The sequence below is a fragment of the Myotis myotis genome, unplaced genomic scaffold, assembly GCF_014108235.1.
Source record: "Myotis myotis isolate mMyoMyo1 unplaced genomic scaffold, mMyoMyo1.p scaffold_m19_p_16, whole genome shotgun sequence".
Classification (NCBI taxonomy): domain Eukaryota; kingdom Metazoa; phylum Chordata; class Mammalia; order Chiroptera; family Vespertilionidae; genus Myotis; species Myotis myotis.
Window position 1 is genome coordinate 11090272 of NW_023416320.1, and position 17644 is coordinate 11107915.

At 35.5% G+C, this 17644-nt stretch overlaps 1 protein-coding gene across 16 annotated transcripts in view; it reads left to right on the forward strand.

The window, feature by feature from the left end:
• Window positions 1-17644, forward strand: part of VPS13B (vacuolar protein sorting 13 homolog B) — a 613015-nt gene that overhangs the window by 312827 nt on the left and 282544 nt on the right. For 13 of the 16 annotated variants that reach the window (XM_036337858.1, XM_036337862.1, XM_036337864.1 and 10 more), the window contains 2 exons: window positions 1214-1622; window positions 12163-12274. In XM_036337858.1, coding sequence (XP_036193751.1) covers window positions 1214-1622; window positions 12163-12274 — 521 coding nt within the window. Of the gene's footprint in view, window positions 1-1213; window positions 1623-12162; window positions 12275-17127; window positions 17281-17644 lie in introns of those variants that run through there. The other 3 variants (XR_004972424.1, XM_036337873.1, XM_036337870.1) reach the window with 2 other exon arrangements.

Consider the following 17644-nt stretch of genomic DNA (forward strand, 5'->3'; position numbering starts at 1 on the left):
TGAGTGGTAGGCAGTAACACAAGAAGAAGAAAGTGGAAGCAAAAGAGGTTCACTAGTGTTGGGGTAACATGGATTCAGACACAGTGCTGCATTGCTACTTCTCATGTTTTTCCTGTTTCGGAGGATATATGCCTTTCTTTTTCTTCTTCCTAGTTCACCTTCTCTCTTAACATTACTCTTTGGAATCTAATAACAAAAAAGCTATTAAGCCCTGGGAAGAGGGGTCAGGAATGTGAATTATAATAACTCTAATTTTATATTGAGTGATTTTCAAAATAGGATTTTATGTATATTAATTTGTTCAGAGAAACTAGTGGAGAATTTTTTTTCATATGTTACAAAGTATGCATTTTACTTTACTCATAAGTATGTTGTTTTACTATAATTTGTTTAAAATGTGCAATTTGCATATGATAATTGGGAAAATTTTGTCATAAATATTAAAGTTACAATGACATAATTTTCACTCTCAATCAAATGTTGTTTGTGTATTAATGCAGTATAGAACGCAAAGAATGAGAATTGTAGAAGTGTTGATAGGTTTTGTAAATTCTATGATAGCCACTAGAAACAGGCAAGTTTAAAGGGCAAATGTTTTGTTTTTGTGATATGTTATCATTTCCAGTAAACATGTATTAAATGGTTAGTTTAGTTATTAAAGCATGATATCAATTAGGCTCTTCTTACGGGCTCAGTCTTTATATAAATAAGCCAAATTATCAATGGGAAAAAAGGTTTTTATAAATGTAAGTCAAGTGAAGTCAGTTATCTTTTCTACTCAGGTTGTTGATCACAAATGGAAATAAATGACATGGTTATATAAATTTCACCTGTATAAACAACTCCTCTGTGGCCCATATCGTGACAAAATATGTATTTTCTTAATGATAAATTAACAAGAATGAAAAGATAAAACCTAGAGATGATCTTTTCCAAATTCTGAATGTTACAAAAATGTACAAGTCACAGAAAGAGACACAAAGAGGTTAATTACCTCTCTCAACACCTACAACTAGAACTCAGGATTCCTGACTTTCAGTTCAGTCATACCAATGGTCCCATCTTTTGCCCCATCTTCAGAATTGTTCTGTAATGTGCTCATTAAGAGGTATAGACATGATAAAAGGTTATATTACCAACTGAGTTGATTTTCTGCTTTCAAATAGATTTTTTTTAATGAAATGTATATTGTGATTTCCTTTTTCTGGAACAGACAACTACAAAACTTCTAGATGGCTCTCATCAGCAGCATGGATTTCTTTCTTTGACATACACAAAAGCTGTAACAAAAAATGTCCGCCACAAGTTAATATCAAGAAATGAGCGAAGAAGTTTTCATAAGTTATCTGAAGGTCTAACGGATGGGTCCCCTCATTTTCTTCATGAAATTCTTCTCTCATCACAAGCGTTTGATATTGTCCTGTGTTTTCCTTTACTTAATGCCATTGCAAGTATATTTCAAGCAAAATTACCAAGGACCCAAAAAGAGAAAAGAAAATCTCCTGGTCAGCCCATGAGGACCCATACAGTAACTTCACGCAATTTACCTTTGATTTACATCAACACAAGCGTAATCAGAATTTTTGTTCCAAAAACAGAAGAAATGCAGCCAAGCATTGAAGGTATTGTCTTCTGAAATTCTTTTAATATTATTTGAATAACTTTCTTCTAGAGACCTTAGTCTTATTGCTGCTTTCTTTTTTAAAAAAAGATGGTACCAGGTTATAGTTTGTAGTTTGGTGTGCTTCAGAAAGAGTAAATATGTTATAGTCATTCTGCAACTATATCTTTAGGAGATATGTCAGAATATTGGGTATGTTTTTGACTCTCTTAGTTACTATTGTAAGAAATATGAGGGTTTTTTTTCAGGGCTTTTGTAAGTAACGCTTAGACTTTCTGTCATTTGTTATAGTAAACTCAAATGTTGGGTTCTATGTACTTGATAACTAAAAATCAGTTAAAAATAGCCAACACACCAAGACTCTTGTGGCTTCTTCCAGGCACCTTGGTTCCCTCTGAAATTGTTCAAGGTTTTACAATGAATTGATAATCCCACTGCCTCCATCCACAGAGTAACTTTTAAATTTTAATTTCCCCCATGATATAAAAGAATGAAGAACTTAAAGAATTTTCAGTGAAATTATAACACAGTGGTTAATGGTATGAACTTTGTAGTTACACAGACCTGAGTTCCAAGCCCATCTTTGCCAGTTATGAACTGTGAAATCTTGAGCGAGTTGACTAAATCCCTGTATTTAAAATGGTGATAGTAGCCCTAACCGGTTTGGCTCAGTGGATAGAACATCAACCTGCGGTCTCAAGGGTCCCAGGTTCGATTCCGGTCGAGGGCATGTACTTTGGTTGTGGGTACATCCCCAGTAGGGGGTGTGCAGGAGGCAGCTGATTGATGTTTCTCTCTCATTGATGTTTCTAATTCTCTATCCCTCTCCCTTCCTCTCTGTAAAAAATCAATAAAATATATTTTTAAAAAATGGTGATAGTAGTACCGAATAGTCCTTATTGATAGCTTACTTTCAAAGATGACTACATGAGACCGTGCATGGTGCCATTCCATAGTAAGCTCTCAATAAAGGAAGTCTTAGAAGAAGGTGCTGCCCTTTCTTTTAAAGTAGAATTTCTGGAAGTCCCACATTTCACTACTGCTTATCCCTCATTGGCCAGAACTTGGTCATATGACTATGCCCTCTGTAAGAGAAGGGGAGACACAATCTTTCCTAGGTGGTAGTGTGCCCAGCTAATAAGTTAGAGTTCTGTGAATTAGAGAAGAGAGAACGAATATTTGAGGGATAGTTTATGCACAAGAAAACAGCAAAGCTCTTTTTCTTCTTCTCTTAGTTATTAGGAGGAAGACCTTGAATTGTCAGCAATGTTAGATAACAAAAGAAAACACCTGGTTCTAGTCTCCTTGTCAGTCTGTCTCTTGTTCTGTCTCACATTAATAGGTGATTTTAATTAGGGAAGGTATTTTGCCTAAAATTCTCAATCATTAAGGTGTATTAAAAGTAATGGTTTCTTTAACATTTCTATAAATAAAAGAAAATATTTATAGAGGTTTTTTTAGTTCTTAATTACCAAGATGTCTATCTAGAGATAAATTCAGTTTGTTCTTAATACAAATCAGTTCCTATTTTTTAATTCTAATTTTTTACTAGTGACCATCATAAAATTGATTACTTTGAGATATGAAATTACTATTGTCTGCATATTCTTTATATTCTAACTGCACTATTCAGGTTTTTTTTTCATCTGTTCAGATAGTTTGTAGAAACACCTGAGCTAGTCTTTTTCTTTATAAAAGATTTTTTTGTTGGCTTTTAGGTAGAGAAGAAAGGAAAGGGAGGGAGTGGGGGACGGAGGGAGGGAGAGAGAGGCATCAGTGTGAGAGGAAACATTGATTGGCTGCCTCCTGCATGCCCCCTGCCAAGGATAGAGCCTACAAGCGGGCATGTGCCACCACTGGGGATCAAATCTGCAACCTTTCAGGTGCTTGGGAATATGCCCAACCAACTGAACCACACTGGTCAGGGCTAAAGTGTTAGTCTTTATTGAGCAGCAAGTGACGTGAAAGACAAACCACTAACCAGAAAAGAGGCTGCATATTTATTGCAGAGGCAATGACCTTTATATTTTTTCTTTATTGTTCTTTATTATATGAATACCTAATGAATATTTAGATAATATAATTTATATTAAAGTTGCATAGGTAAAAAAGGAAATTAACATTTATGCACAATATAGTTTTCTGAGAACCAGTTAGAGTCATAATAACATTTTCTTGTAACCATAAAGGGAACAGACATGAAAGGTGACTGAGATTTTCAAACCATTTTTGATTTTCCAACTGAGAATAAGGGAAAACACTAAGGAAACAGAAGTAGTTTGGCTTTGTTATTACAGAAAATGTATTATTATTTTGGGAACAGAGTCTGGAGTAGTACATTACATTTTAAAAACAGCATATTGCATAATCCCTTCATCCCTCTCAGCCAGAGCCCCACCCCGTCACCTCTGACAGTTTAAGCAAAGAAAAAAAAGAAAGACTCATGGACACAGCAGTATGATGATTGCTGGGGGTGGGGGGGCGGAGTGTGGGGGAAGCAAAAGGAGGTAAAGGGGGAATAAATGGTGATGGAAGGTGAATTGTACATCTGAAACCTGCATAATTTTATTAAGCAATGTCACCCCAATAAATTCAATAAAAATAAAATTAAAAATACCATATTGTAGTATCTATATCTTATTTTCATTAAAATATAATTTTAGATATTTTGTATCTAGATAAAATTAAAAAAATAGTCTCATGATATCTCATAAAAAATCTAAATGTTTTTTAACAATTAAGAGTATTGTTTTCCACAAATATTTCTCTGGCTGGTATACAAGCATTCATTTTTCTAACTAGAGTGAGTTCCTGTAATTTTCATTAACAATAGATACGTTAATAAGCTTTTGTGATTTTCTGAAAATTCGTTATAATATATACTTGATATTCTCCATTTCATAATTTTTTAATTGTTTTTATTTGAATGTAAATGCAAAATTTCATTGAAACATCAGAAATAAATTGATATTGGAGGTGAGAGGTTTGGATGAGGTGGAGAAAAATACAGAGAGAATGCTCTATGAAAAAATAGGGAACGGTCATGCGGACATATCAGGAAGTAAAGCAACACATCTGAGTAATGCTTTTGTGGTAACATAGAAGTGTTCAGGAATTACAGATGGTCCTCAAATATACTATTAAATAGTAATCACCTAACTAAACCTAAGATGAGTCCTTTTTCCTGTAATATCCCCTATACTGATTTAAGGTTTTACATCTTAATTACACAACATAAAATATCAATATTGGTCACAAATACAAACAAAAAGAAGATGAACCAAATGCATATGCTTCATCTCATTTATTGTTTTGAAATTGGGCCTAGCATATAAAGCAGTATCAGTATATTGCTTTTTCTAGAGGAGTCAGTCTGGCTAAGACTTTTATTTTTCATGGAATTTTTTTAAAAACTGAATTTATTGGGATGATATTAGTTAATAAAATGGTACAGCTTTCAGGTGTACAATTTTATAATACATCATCTGTATATTGTATTGTGTGTTCACCACCCAAGTCAAGTCTCTTTGACTTGGCTAAGACTTTTAAGTAGGTGTTCAATAGTGTTTATACTGATAAGTAGTCCTGAATTAGACGTAGCTGTTTCTCAGTGTAAGCATTTGAGCTGCACTTAAAATTTGCTCATTTTTCTTAAAATATTTTATCTATTTGATGTATTGAATGCTTCTGAATCTCTTTGGTATTTGTTAGTAGAGGGGACATTTTCATAGTGAATTGCTCCTTGCTTTTTATGACTGAATGGTATTCCGTTATATCATACTAGAGGTCAGGTGCACGAATTCATGCACCAGTGGGGTCCCTCGGCCTGGCCTGTGGGATCAGGCTGAAACTGGCTCTCCAACATCCTTGAGGGGTCCCAGATTGCAAGAGGGTGCAGGCCAGGCCAAGGGACCCCACCAGTGCACAGTCGGGGCTGGGGAAGGACACGGGAGGTTGGCCAGCCGGGGAGGGACCACAGGAGGGCTCCAGGGCATGTCCGGCCCATCTTGCTCAGTTCCGATCAGCCAGATCCCATCAGCAAGCTAACCTACCAGTCGGAGTATCTTCCCCTGGTGGTCAGTGCATGTCATAGCTACTGGTCAACCGGTCAACTGTCTGCCTCCTGGTGGTCAGTGCATGTCATAGCGAGCAGTTGAGTGGCCTTAGCATATTATGCTTTGATTGGTTGAACAGACAACCAGACACCTAGCATATTAGGCTTTTATTATATAGGATACTACATTTTGTTTATCCATTCACCTGTCAGACACTTGGGCTGCTTCCATCTTTGGGTTAGCTCCTGTGGTGAAAACTGGCATACGATGGTACAGTTAAGCCCATTTTCAGTTCTTTTGAGATATATATATATATATATATATATATATATATACACACACACACACACACACACATATGCACATACATGTATATACATACACATACATACATACATACACATACATACACCAATGGGTGGAATTGCTGGATCATGCTAATTCTGTGTTTAGGATTCTGTGTTGTTGAGGAACCACTGATCTGTTTGGAAGGCATTTTGACTGGGGCAGGATTTGTGATAATTTCTGAACTAAGCTAATGTTCAGGCATAATTCAGTTAACAAGAAGAGCAATGGGGTTTCCTGTGTGCTGAGCACCTCTGCAAGGAGCATAGGTCAGAAGTTCATTGGTTAACCCTGGCTTTAGTTTTCTGTCACTGAGCAGTGGTTTATTGAAACAGGTTCTGTGCTTCATTGATTTGTGTACATGTCAGAAGGAATAAGAGGCTATTTGAGAGAAAGGAGATAAAAATAAAAGCTTTATTTCCTTTTTGTGTGCATGCACTTTTTTTCTTGTTTTTGGCTTATTGTGTTATAGCCATTAACTAATACTATATATACATAGTTTTGTTATTGTTTTAAATTTCCCGTTTGGCTGCTATAACTAGGAAAATCCCCAATTGATTGTAATTGCAAAAGTATTTCCAGACTTTTGCTATCATTTTTTTAAAGCTCTCCCCTCCTTTTTTTTTTTTTTTTTTTTTTTTTTTTTTAGTGCTGATTTTGGTGGGATTTTTAGGTCTAATTCTAAAATGAAAATGCGTAAGTAGCTTCTAAGTAGATACCTTGATAATCAACATATTATATCAGAGGAAGTCATTATATAGCCATCTTCAGAAAATACGGTCTGCCACATTCTCTATGGACATTTGGTAAATTTTACTCTTTTGCTTATGTGAATACTTTTTGCAATAAACACATTTTTAGTGGTATTTTTTTATGACTTGGGTGAGTATATCTATTAGAATAAAATTCTAGGAAAAATGATTGCTAGATCACAGGGCATGTGCTTTTAAAATATAAAGAGATGTAAAATTGCCCTCTTAACTGGCTGTACCAGTTTATACTGTTTTCTCAATCTCATCCTAACAAAGGTTTATCAAAGATTTTGGTCTTTTGTCAGTCAAAGAGTACACTCTTTTTCTAGGAGTTTCTTATTTTTTCCCTTATCAATTATAAGAGCTCTTTATGTTAAGTCTTTTATCTGGTCTACATTGTATTGCATACATCTTTCATTGTTGTTTTTTGCCTTCTGCCTATATGTGCCTGTCTATACTTATGTGTATATCTATATTTATTATATCTACATACGTACATCTTACTTATATTTATAATAAAATATCTATCTGAGATGTTATGAATTGCCAGAATATGTGCCTATCCATAAAATCTAATCTAATAAAAGACAAACATGCAAATTGACCATACCTTTGCTATGCCTTAAGCCACGCCCACCAGCCAATCAGAGCGACTATATGCAAATTAACCCAACCAAGATGGCGGCCGGCAGCCATGGAGCTGGAGCAAGCAGGAGGCTTGGTTGCTTCAGTGATGGAGGAAGCCAAGCTTCCCGCCTGTCGTGGCTGGCTCTGAGCTCCACTGAAGGCAACAAAGTTTCAATTATAGACAGTAAATAAATCTCAGAATAAAAAAAATAAAAAAAGGGAGAGGCTGGGAGCTTCTGTTGCCGGGGGGGCCTTGGCCAGCCTGAAAATGGCCCTCAGCCCCTCACCCAGACTGGCCAGGCAACCCAGTAGGGACCCCCCATCCTAAAGGGGGTGTGGCCAGCCTGAAAACAGCTATCAGTCCCTCACCCAGGCTGGCCAAACCTCCATGGGGTGAGGGTACCCATTGGGGGGGGGGGCTTGACCCCAGCCTGCAAACAACCATCAGCCCCTCACCCAGGCTGGCCAGACACCCCAGTGGGGATACCCACCCTGAAGGGGGTATGACCACCTGCAAACAGCCATCAGCCCCTCACCCAGGCTAGCCAGGTACCCCAGTTGGGACCCTCCACCCTGAAGGGGGTGTGACCAGCTGCAAACAGCCATCATCCCCTCACCCAGGCTGGCCAGGCACCCCCGCGGGACCCCCAACCTGATCCGGGACACCCTTCAGGGCAAACCAGCCGGCCCCCACCCATGCACCAGGCCTCTATCCTATATAATAAAAGGGTAATATGCAAACTGACCCTAACAGCAGAACGACTGGGAATGACTGGTCACTATGACACACACTGACCACCAGGGGGCAGATGCTCAATGCAGGAGCTGTCCCCTGGTGGTCAGTGCACTCCCACAGGGGGAGCTCTGCTCAGCCACAGGCCAGGCTGATGGCTGCCAGTACAGTGGCAGTGGTGGGAGCCTCTCCTGCCTCCTCAGCAGCACTAAGGATGTCCTACTGCAGCTAGGCCTGCTCCCTGCTGGCAAGTGGACATCTCCTGAGGGCTGCCGGCTGCCAGAGGGATGTCTGATTGCCAGCTTAGGGCCAATCCCCTGGGGAGCAGGCCTAAGCCAGCAGGTGGTCATCCCCCGTGGGGTCCCAGACTACGAGAGGGCACAGGCCGGGCTGAGGGACCCCACCCCCCCACCCCCGAGTGCACAAATTTTTGTGCACTGGGCCTCTAGTACAAATAAAAACATGCATACCTAAAATTCAAAGGTTTTGGCATATTACATTATGTTCAATTTCTGACACTTAATTTTTCATCATTGCTACTGTTAATTCAAATTATCACAGTTCACTCATGAAAATTTTTTTATTGCAGTAAAATGCATATAACATAAAATTTACCACTTAAACCATTTATAGATACATTTTTAAATGTTTATTTTATATGGAATGTTAAATGTAAAAGACAGAATGTGACTAAGTAAGGAAAACATGATTGAAGTAGTATTTTCATTAGAAATAAATGTGATTACTTAAATGACTCCAATAAGACTTAAGAGTCAAGAGCATAGTATTTATTTTACTCCAGAAAGGTTTTAAAAAGCTTTCTTGAATAATATTTTCATCACACTAATTAAACTGAAAGTATATGTGTAAATTATGTCTTAATAGCATAGCTAAATGGTACTATAGCATACTTCTCAGCAGAAACTATATTAAAAATATATCTCTAAGCAAGTTTTGATTGATAAAGTAAATACAACTGTATTTCTCATCAATATACCTAGAAGTCATTAGGTTACACATTTATTGAACCTTATTTCTGTCTTCAACTGCAAATATGGCAAAAACTGATAAAAGCTTTTGTTGGTAACTCTAGGATTGGCACAACAGTTACGGCTTTATAGTAGTATAACATTGCACAGTGGCAAGTTAAAATACTCTTGAGACTTAAGATGTTTTATTATACTGAGTTTATGTTGAGAATCTTAAAGGAAAATTGGTCTCCAAACTACGCTTCTTTCATCTTGGATTTAAGAAAACTTAGTTATAATCAACAATCTTACTGTTACCTGACAATTGCATGAGAAGTCCACTCTTTGCTTACGCTTTTGGTTATTTACATATACAAGCTCATAATTTTAGAGTTGTTCACAGCCTTTTCATTTTTAATACACACTCTCTTACCCCAAGAACAGATAACATCTTTTAGACTTACATTTTATATTCCACTGAATATAAAAGTTTTTAAAGTTCATGGGTAAAATTCAGTTAATAATTATAAGAAATATATTTAACATTCTAAACTTTTATTTAAAATAATAATATTGAAAGTCTGGGTTTCAACTGGAATATTGTTTGCATTGTGCGCAGTTATTATCAAGATTCTGAATCTACAGGTGTTTGGCTTCCAGCTTTAAGCTATTTATTTCAGAAGAGAGGACTGTTTTTTGGATCTAGTGTGTCTTCTAGAGTGAGTAGTTCCTCATGAGGCTCAATTTTTGAAATACAGTTAAAGCAATAAAGGAAGGCATTCATTTTCATGTTGAAAATGCTTCTAGAGGGAACATTTCCTCATATGGTCCAACTATTAAATGCAGGTGAAGTAAACTCAAAAAGGGAAGCTTGTTTTTTCCAGCTATAAAGTAACCGAAGAAATGACTCAGGGCACTTTCTTGTATAAAAACATATTTTTGTTATTTTTTTCTTACATCTCAAAGTTACATTTTGATTAGCTAATTACTTTCTATAATAAAATTGAATAGTTTGGTTTAGTTTGTGAATGATCTGTATTAAGTGCTTTTTTTTATAACCTCATAGTCAGTATAATCTAGTGAGAACACTTTTGGCTCTAGCAGAAACAGAGTCCTGTTCTTGGATCTGGCTTTGTATGTAACACCAAGTACGTCATTTTCCTTCCATATGTACCTCATTTACTGCAGTGTTTCTAGTACACTTCAGACCTTCACGTGGTGGGCAGTATCTGTAGCCTGGAGAACAGTTAGCAAGTATACTAATTGCACTTTTGTGGCCTGGTCTATTCTCCAGGCTTACTATTTATTGATTTAATTGATGCCTGCTGCTTAATCAGAGGTTTTACCCACATGGAACTATTTGATAAGTTTGGCGTAAAATGCAAGATTTGTGAAATGTAAACAATGTCCAGAATATAAGGACCTATAATCAAGACAGACCTCTAGTCATTTGAAAATAGTGCAGCTGCATGAGAAGTAGTTTTCTGTTTGATCTTTCCTCCGTCGACATTTAAAAGTACTGTCTTTATTGTGGTATACACATGCTAATATTTATTATGATAGCTCATCTCTTATTCCCCATTTTGCTGTTCTTCCCCCACTTCCATGTTGCCACTCCCTTTATGTACACCTTAATCTGTTTCCTTTTCCATCACTGAATATTTTTCTTCTTATTTTTTCTGATTTTTTTAATTCTGATTTTCTTTTTTAGACTAATCTAAGTCAGACCATACTGAGTGTACTGCTGAAGCAGCTGGAAATAATCTCTTGGCTTTTGCATTCTTTGGGCAACACAGTTTGGGAAATATGGATTGTATGCCTTTGCTGGCATGTTCTGTTCAGAATATTCCTGAGGTCTTGCAGCCAGTCCTTTTCTGTTGCATTTGTGGCAGATGATAATTTCGTGAGAGAAATTATGAGTTTTAGTATATGTTTTCTTCAAAACCCAGGAAATTGTATATTGTTAACAATTTTTAAACATTTTAAAACAATTTTTAAACATCTACTACAGTTGAATAATCTGTTGAGAAGAGGGAGTAAAAATTAATATACTTTAATAAGATCAAGAGCTGCGATCCATTCCAGATAGTCCCTAAGAGAAGATATTGAATTAGCTGGTGATATTTAGAAAAATCGTTGAACTTTATAGGATGAAAGCATATGGTAAAATATTGTTTTAGAAGGAGAGCATCAGAATTGATTTATCTTTTCACCTCTTATAGTTTTCTGAGATTTTCTTACCTTTGCTTTAGTTTCCACTAGGAGGTAGAACTTTTACACAGGTGTGGAAATGCTATTTGTCATGCAATTTCACAGTAGAAATTAAAAAATTTTAAAGTATCTAGAATAATAAGTTGAAATGGTTGATTTCTTCCTTCAGCATTGCAGCCATTGTATTTCTTTGGAATTTTCTGACATTTTACAGCTGATCTTTTGGTATACCTTGTGTGTGTGTGTGTAGATACTATTAATCATGTAAATTTAAATGCTTCGAGCATTTGTTACTGTGTGGTATCTTTTAATATGTTTGTAGACAATAGCAGTGTTAAAAAGCCCAGGGCTGAACATCACTTGGGAGTAGTAAGATGCAGATTTAGTATAAGATTATGAAATTTAGGTAAACACTGTTTCAGTACTGCTTGTATATGTTTAATATCATGTCTTAATGTTGGGGTGGATTTGTTTTTTTCTGTCATTATTGTGTGTAACAGAAAACTACTTAATTGGATATAAAAGAAATAGTTAAGAAACATCAGATGTTTTTAAACCTAATTTTTTCTGTCCTCATTTGTTGGCCTTATTTTAATGTTTCTACACCTTTACTCAGAGATTCCTCCCTGTTAGAGATACATGGGTAGGGCCACATCTGTCACAGTGTTTCAACTTCAAACACGCTCTGTTGCTTTTCTAAGAGAATGCATTCCGTTCATGCAGCACCCATGAAGGCTCTTTCCAAGTTTGTCATTAAAAACAAACAAATTGTTTTCACCAAAAAATAAAAAGATTTGTCCTTATGTGCAGATCCATTGTATGCCCCATAAATCTACTTATTTTGTTACAGTTAATCAGGCAGCAAAAGAAGACACCATGGTTTTGAAGATTGGCTCTGTTGCTATGGCTCCCCAGGCTGACAATCCCCTCGGCAGATCTGTCCTCAGGAAAGACATTTACCAGTAAGTTTATTTTCTTATGTTCAGTCTTGCAGCATTTTCATCCTGCGAAGAAGTACACTGATCAATAAAACTTGCTTGGTGTGGCCTGTAGAAATACTTTTCATTTGGGATCTTTTGATATTTAAAACCAGGTTTTTCTGATTTTCTTCAGTTGTGGGTTTTTAAATTCATTCAGACAAATCAAGTATTTCTGTGAAGTGTTGATGAATAACAGAATGTAAGTACCAAGTCACTATAAAATTGAAGAAGCGCAGTTTGGAAAATTCAAGCAGACTTTAAATTTGACTAAGTTTCTGATCATATAAGAAAATGAGGTCTCCTCAAGAACAAACCCTATTGTAGTCATATTGTATAATATTGAAGAAGCATATTTTAACTATAAGCAATTATTTGAAATGTAGGACTGTGGATATCATATGGATCAAAGCTGTAAAAACGAAGTTCTAAAGAGAAATTTCACAGTAAACACTTTCTGTGAAAATGCTATGCTCTGGATTTTGTCGCCGAGTATTTGCAGACCACACCAAGCATATATGGACAACTAAACTGGTGAACATATGTAATCAACATGATAAAAATAATATATCATTTGGACTGAGGTTGGCACTGCTGCCAGACATAAAAGTGCAATAGCAAATAAACCAAGCAAGACAAGTCACAGAAATGCAGATGAACAAGTGTCTTAGTCTTCCTGCGGGTCTGTTTTTCAGATGTCTGCCTCTTTTAAAAAATAAATCCCTACTGTTCTCCTAAACGTTACCGCTAGGAAAAGATGCTCATGTTTGTAATGCGTTTACCACCTACCTACAGGGTGATAGCCACTTTAAGTGGGGGGTTTTATTTCCTCAAATTTGTCTGTTATTAGAGTTGATATTTTTTCCTTCGAATGGCGTATCATTTTTTTCTTGCATTAATTTTTATGTTAGCTTACAGTATTCATTCCTTAAATAAGTTTTTATTTTGCTAGCTTATGTAAAACCTTATGATGTCATAACTAAAAGAGGCTTTAGGAATTATCTAATTCAAACTTATTTAATAGATTAGGAAATGGAAGACACAAAAGAATAGTTGTCTCTAGTCAAATATTGATAGAGCCAACATCACAGCTCATATATTTAGAGTCCCTCTGTATCTAGGAAAATGAGTAAGTAGAATCCTTTCTGGATGAGAATAATTGGATTTTCTAATATTTAGAAATTCTTTCAGGTGTATTTATCTTTTCTTTTCACTTTGGAAGTAAGTGGTTCTCAAAACAAGCCCTACTTTACTTTTGGTGAAATATGTTTCCCATTAAAAGACCCTTTCACCATCAATAAAGTGAACTCCGGAGATACTTCCTTTCCTCCTCTGCTCTCTTCTCGCTGCCCTCAGCCTTCCTCTGTGATGAGGCTTTCATCTTCCTTTGTCCGTCTCAGACTCTTTCTCAGTCTCTCTCCATGTTTACTTTCCCTACTTTCTTCATACCCAGTTTTTCCTTACCTTTCTGTATGTTTCTTCATTCTTTACCTTTCACTTTCTGTGTTTTTCTTCTTTTTCTTTACTTTTTCCCTTCTCTTTTTTACTTTTTTACTTTTTCCTTCCTTTCTCTTTTTCATTGCCTTTCCTGTTTTGCTATTTTGCTGGATATGTTTTATAGAATATAGAAATATAAGGCCAAAAAAATAAATTGTCCAGAAAGTGTATTATCTCTTTAGAACTTCAGTGTCTCACACAAAAGACATAAAAATGTACATAAAAGTACATACTAGGTATTTAATGTTTATAAAATAAATTTTCTTTCATTCTTTTTTTATAATTGACAAAACAAGAGATAGAGAATTTTTACATATTTGCCAAAGGCATATACTTAACTAATGACAAAGTATTTCAGAATCTATTTCTTATAATTTCTTTCAGAATTCTTTTTTAATTCATTTTTCTATTATTTAGTCCCTCCCCCTACTTATAAAATTTAGTTATTTTACTCTCTTGCTCCTTTTCCCTATGATTTTACTTCCCTTTCTTTTAATCTGCTCTTGGTGTTTTTTCTTTCTGTCTTGGTTTTTCTAACTCCCTCAACCTGTTAATGTCATCTGTCAAAACCCACAGCTAACATAGTTGATGGTGAAAGACTGGATACCTTCCACTTAAGATCAGGAACAAGACAGGAATATCTGCTCTCCCCACTTCTATTTAGCATTATACTGGAGGTTTCTGCCATGGCATTTAGGCAAGAAATGAAATAAAAGGCACCCAGATTGTAAGGAAGATATACAACTATGTCTTTTTGCAGAGATGTGGTTTTATATATAGAAAATTTTAAAGAATTCACAGAAAAACTATTGGGAAAATAAACAAGTTTAACAAAGTTGAAGGATAAATCAAGTGTAAAAAGTAAGTTCAGAATAACAATGAGCTATGAACAATCCAAAAGTGAAATTAATGAAATAGTTTTATTTATGATAGCATAAAAAAGAAATACCTGTGAATAAATTTACCAAAAGTATTGTGAAAATTATACTCTAAAAACTACAAAAGGTTGTTCCAGGAAACTAAAAAATGTCTTAAATGTGTGTGTGTGTGTGTTTGTGTGTGTGTGTGTGTGTGTGTGTGTGTGTGTGTGTTAAGGATTATTTCTACTATTTGAGAAGACATAGTTGAGAAGACAGTGTCGGTAGGTGTCTTCTAAATCATGTACAGACTCATCACAATGCCAATCAAAATTCCAGCCTAGCTTCTTTGCAGAAATTGACAAGCTGATCCTAGAATTCAGATGGAAATTATTCATATGGAAATTCAGGGGACCCAGAATAGCAAAAACAAGCTTGGAAAAGAAGAACAAAGTTGGAGGACTCATACTTCCTGATTTCAAAACTTAAGACAAAACAAAAGTAATTAAGATATTGGAAAACTGGCATGAGGATAGACACATAGGACAATGAATAGAATCAATCCAATTAACCATCACATTTATAATCAATTGGTTTTTGATAAAGGAGGCAAGATAATTCATTGATAAAGAATAGTCTTAAAAAAATAATAGTCTTCAATAAATGGTGCTCAGACTATTGCATAGATGATACCATACACAAAAATGAACTAAAAGTGGATCAGAGCTCTAATATAAGAGCTACAATTCTGAAACTTATAGAATAAAACATAGGAGTAAATCTTTGTTACCATGGGTTAAATTATGGTTTCTTAAAAATGACACCAAAGCACAGGAGAAAATAGGAAAAATAGATAAATTGGACTTCATCAAAATTATAAACTTTCATGCTGCAAACGACTCTATTAAGAAAGTGACAATGCACAGAATATGAGAAAATATTCACAAATCATGTATCTAATAAGAAACATGTCATCAGAATATAAGCACTTTTCAACTCAATAATAGAAGAGTGACCCAATTTTTAAAATGGGCAAGAATTTGAATAGATATATATCCAAAGAAGATAGAAACATGGCCAGTAAGCGTGTGTGAAGATGTTCAACCCAATTAGTCAGTAGGGAAATGCAAGTCAAAATTACACCCAGTAGAGTGCCTATAATAAAAAAGATAACAGATGTGGAGAAATTGGAACCCTCAGACATTTCTAGTGAGAAGGTAAAACGGTGCAGCTGCTGTGGAAAACTGTTTGGCAATTCTTCACAAGTTTAAACGTAGAGTTACCATATGATGCAGCAATTCTACTCCTAGGTATGTACCCAAGAGAATTGAAAACATATGTCTACATAAAAGCATGCACAGCAATGTTTATAAAGCAGCACTATTAATAATAACCAAAAGTAGAAACTACCCAAAGGTTAATCAACTGACGAAGGGCTAAACAAAATGTGGTATATTCATACATTAGAATAATATTCTGACATAAAAAGGAATGGATTATATGTTATAACATGGATCAACCTTGGAAACATGCAAACTGAAAGAAGCCAGACACAAAAAGCCACATATTATATGGTTCTATTTATGCGAACGGTCCGCAATAGACAAATCCATAGAGACAGAAACTAGAATAGTGATTGCTAGGAGGAGAGAGAGGAATGACTGCTAATAGGGATAGGATTTCTTTTGGGGGTGATAAAACTATTCTGGAATTAGGTAGTCGTGATGTAAACTGGGATGCACACTGAGTGCTTATCAATAAATGATGTATAGTGAGTACAATGAGAGTATGCCAAAAACACTGAATTATTCATCTCAAAAAGGTAAATTTTATGGGGTATCAATGATATTTCAGTACAGCTGATTAAAAAACATACATATCAAAGTTGATGTTACAAAAAGTTCTAGAGAAATTAAATTCCAGAGAGAGAAATGCCTTTTTTCTTTCTTTTTTTTTTTTTTTTGTTTTTTTTTAGTGAAGACTGGGTGCTCTTTTTTAAGTCTGGAATTTTTTGCCTTGTCTGGCTATAAACTGAGGGACTTTGTTGTGGAAAGAAGAAGGCAAATGACATTTCTCCGTCATGAGGTCTAGAGTGACATAATGGAATCTAGAGGGAAACCAAACACAGTCAGCCCTCCACAGTGCTTTATCTGAATGTTGGGTGGAGAGAGGACTCTAGCAAGAAGAATATGAGTTTCTCAAAGTTTCACTTTCCTAAGAAGACAAAGCCATGGTAGAGACACATTGTTCAATACAGTAGCCACCATCTCCATGTGGCTATTCTGCTTTTGAAATGTGGCTAGTCCAAACTGAGAAGTTTTGGAAGTATAAAATATATATAAGATTTTGATGGATTAAGAAGAAAACAAAGTAAAATATGTCATTTAAAATCTTTATATTCGTTATACATTGTGATGACAATATTTTAGATATATTGGGTTGAATATATTATTACAACTATGTTCCACCTTTTTTTTTTTTTAGAAACCTTTCTCTCATTGTGACTACTGGCAGATGTTTATTTATTTAGGAGGCCCACATTTGTGGTTTGCTTATGTTTCTATCGAGCAGTGCAACACTGTTAAGAGAGGCCTGCAAGAAACACAGGATAAGTCTCACCCTTGAGAAGTTTGAAGTCAAAGGTGAATTGAGTTGAAAGTTGCAAATTCAGCCAGGACAAAAGAGACATATTACCTTTGAAGTAAGCCTGGCATACTGAAGACCTTAAATTTGAAAATGAGAAAACTTCTAGGGAACATGGAACCATCTTCAGATACTTGGCCTATTGTGTCCTAGGGAGTAACTTCATTCCTTCTGAAGCTCAGAATAGAACTAGGATTGTTAAATTAGTGGATATTATAACAACACTAGTTAGCGCTCAATAGAATGAAGATCTTTCAAGTTGTAATAGTCTAATAATAAACGGGGCTGTTTGTTTATTAGTCATTATTTAACAAATGCTCATTGGGAGCCTGCTGTGCACGAGGCGCTGTTTTAGATA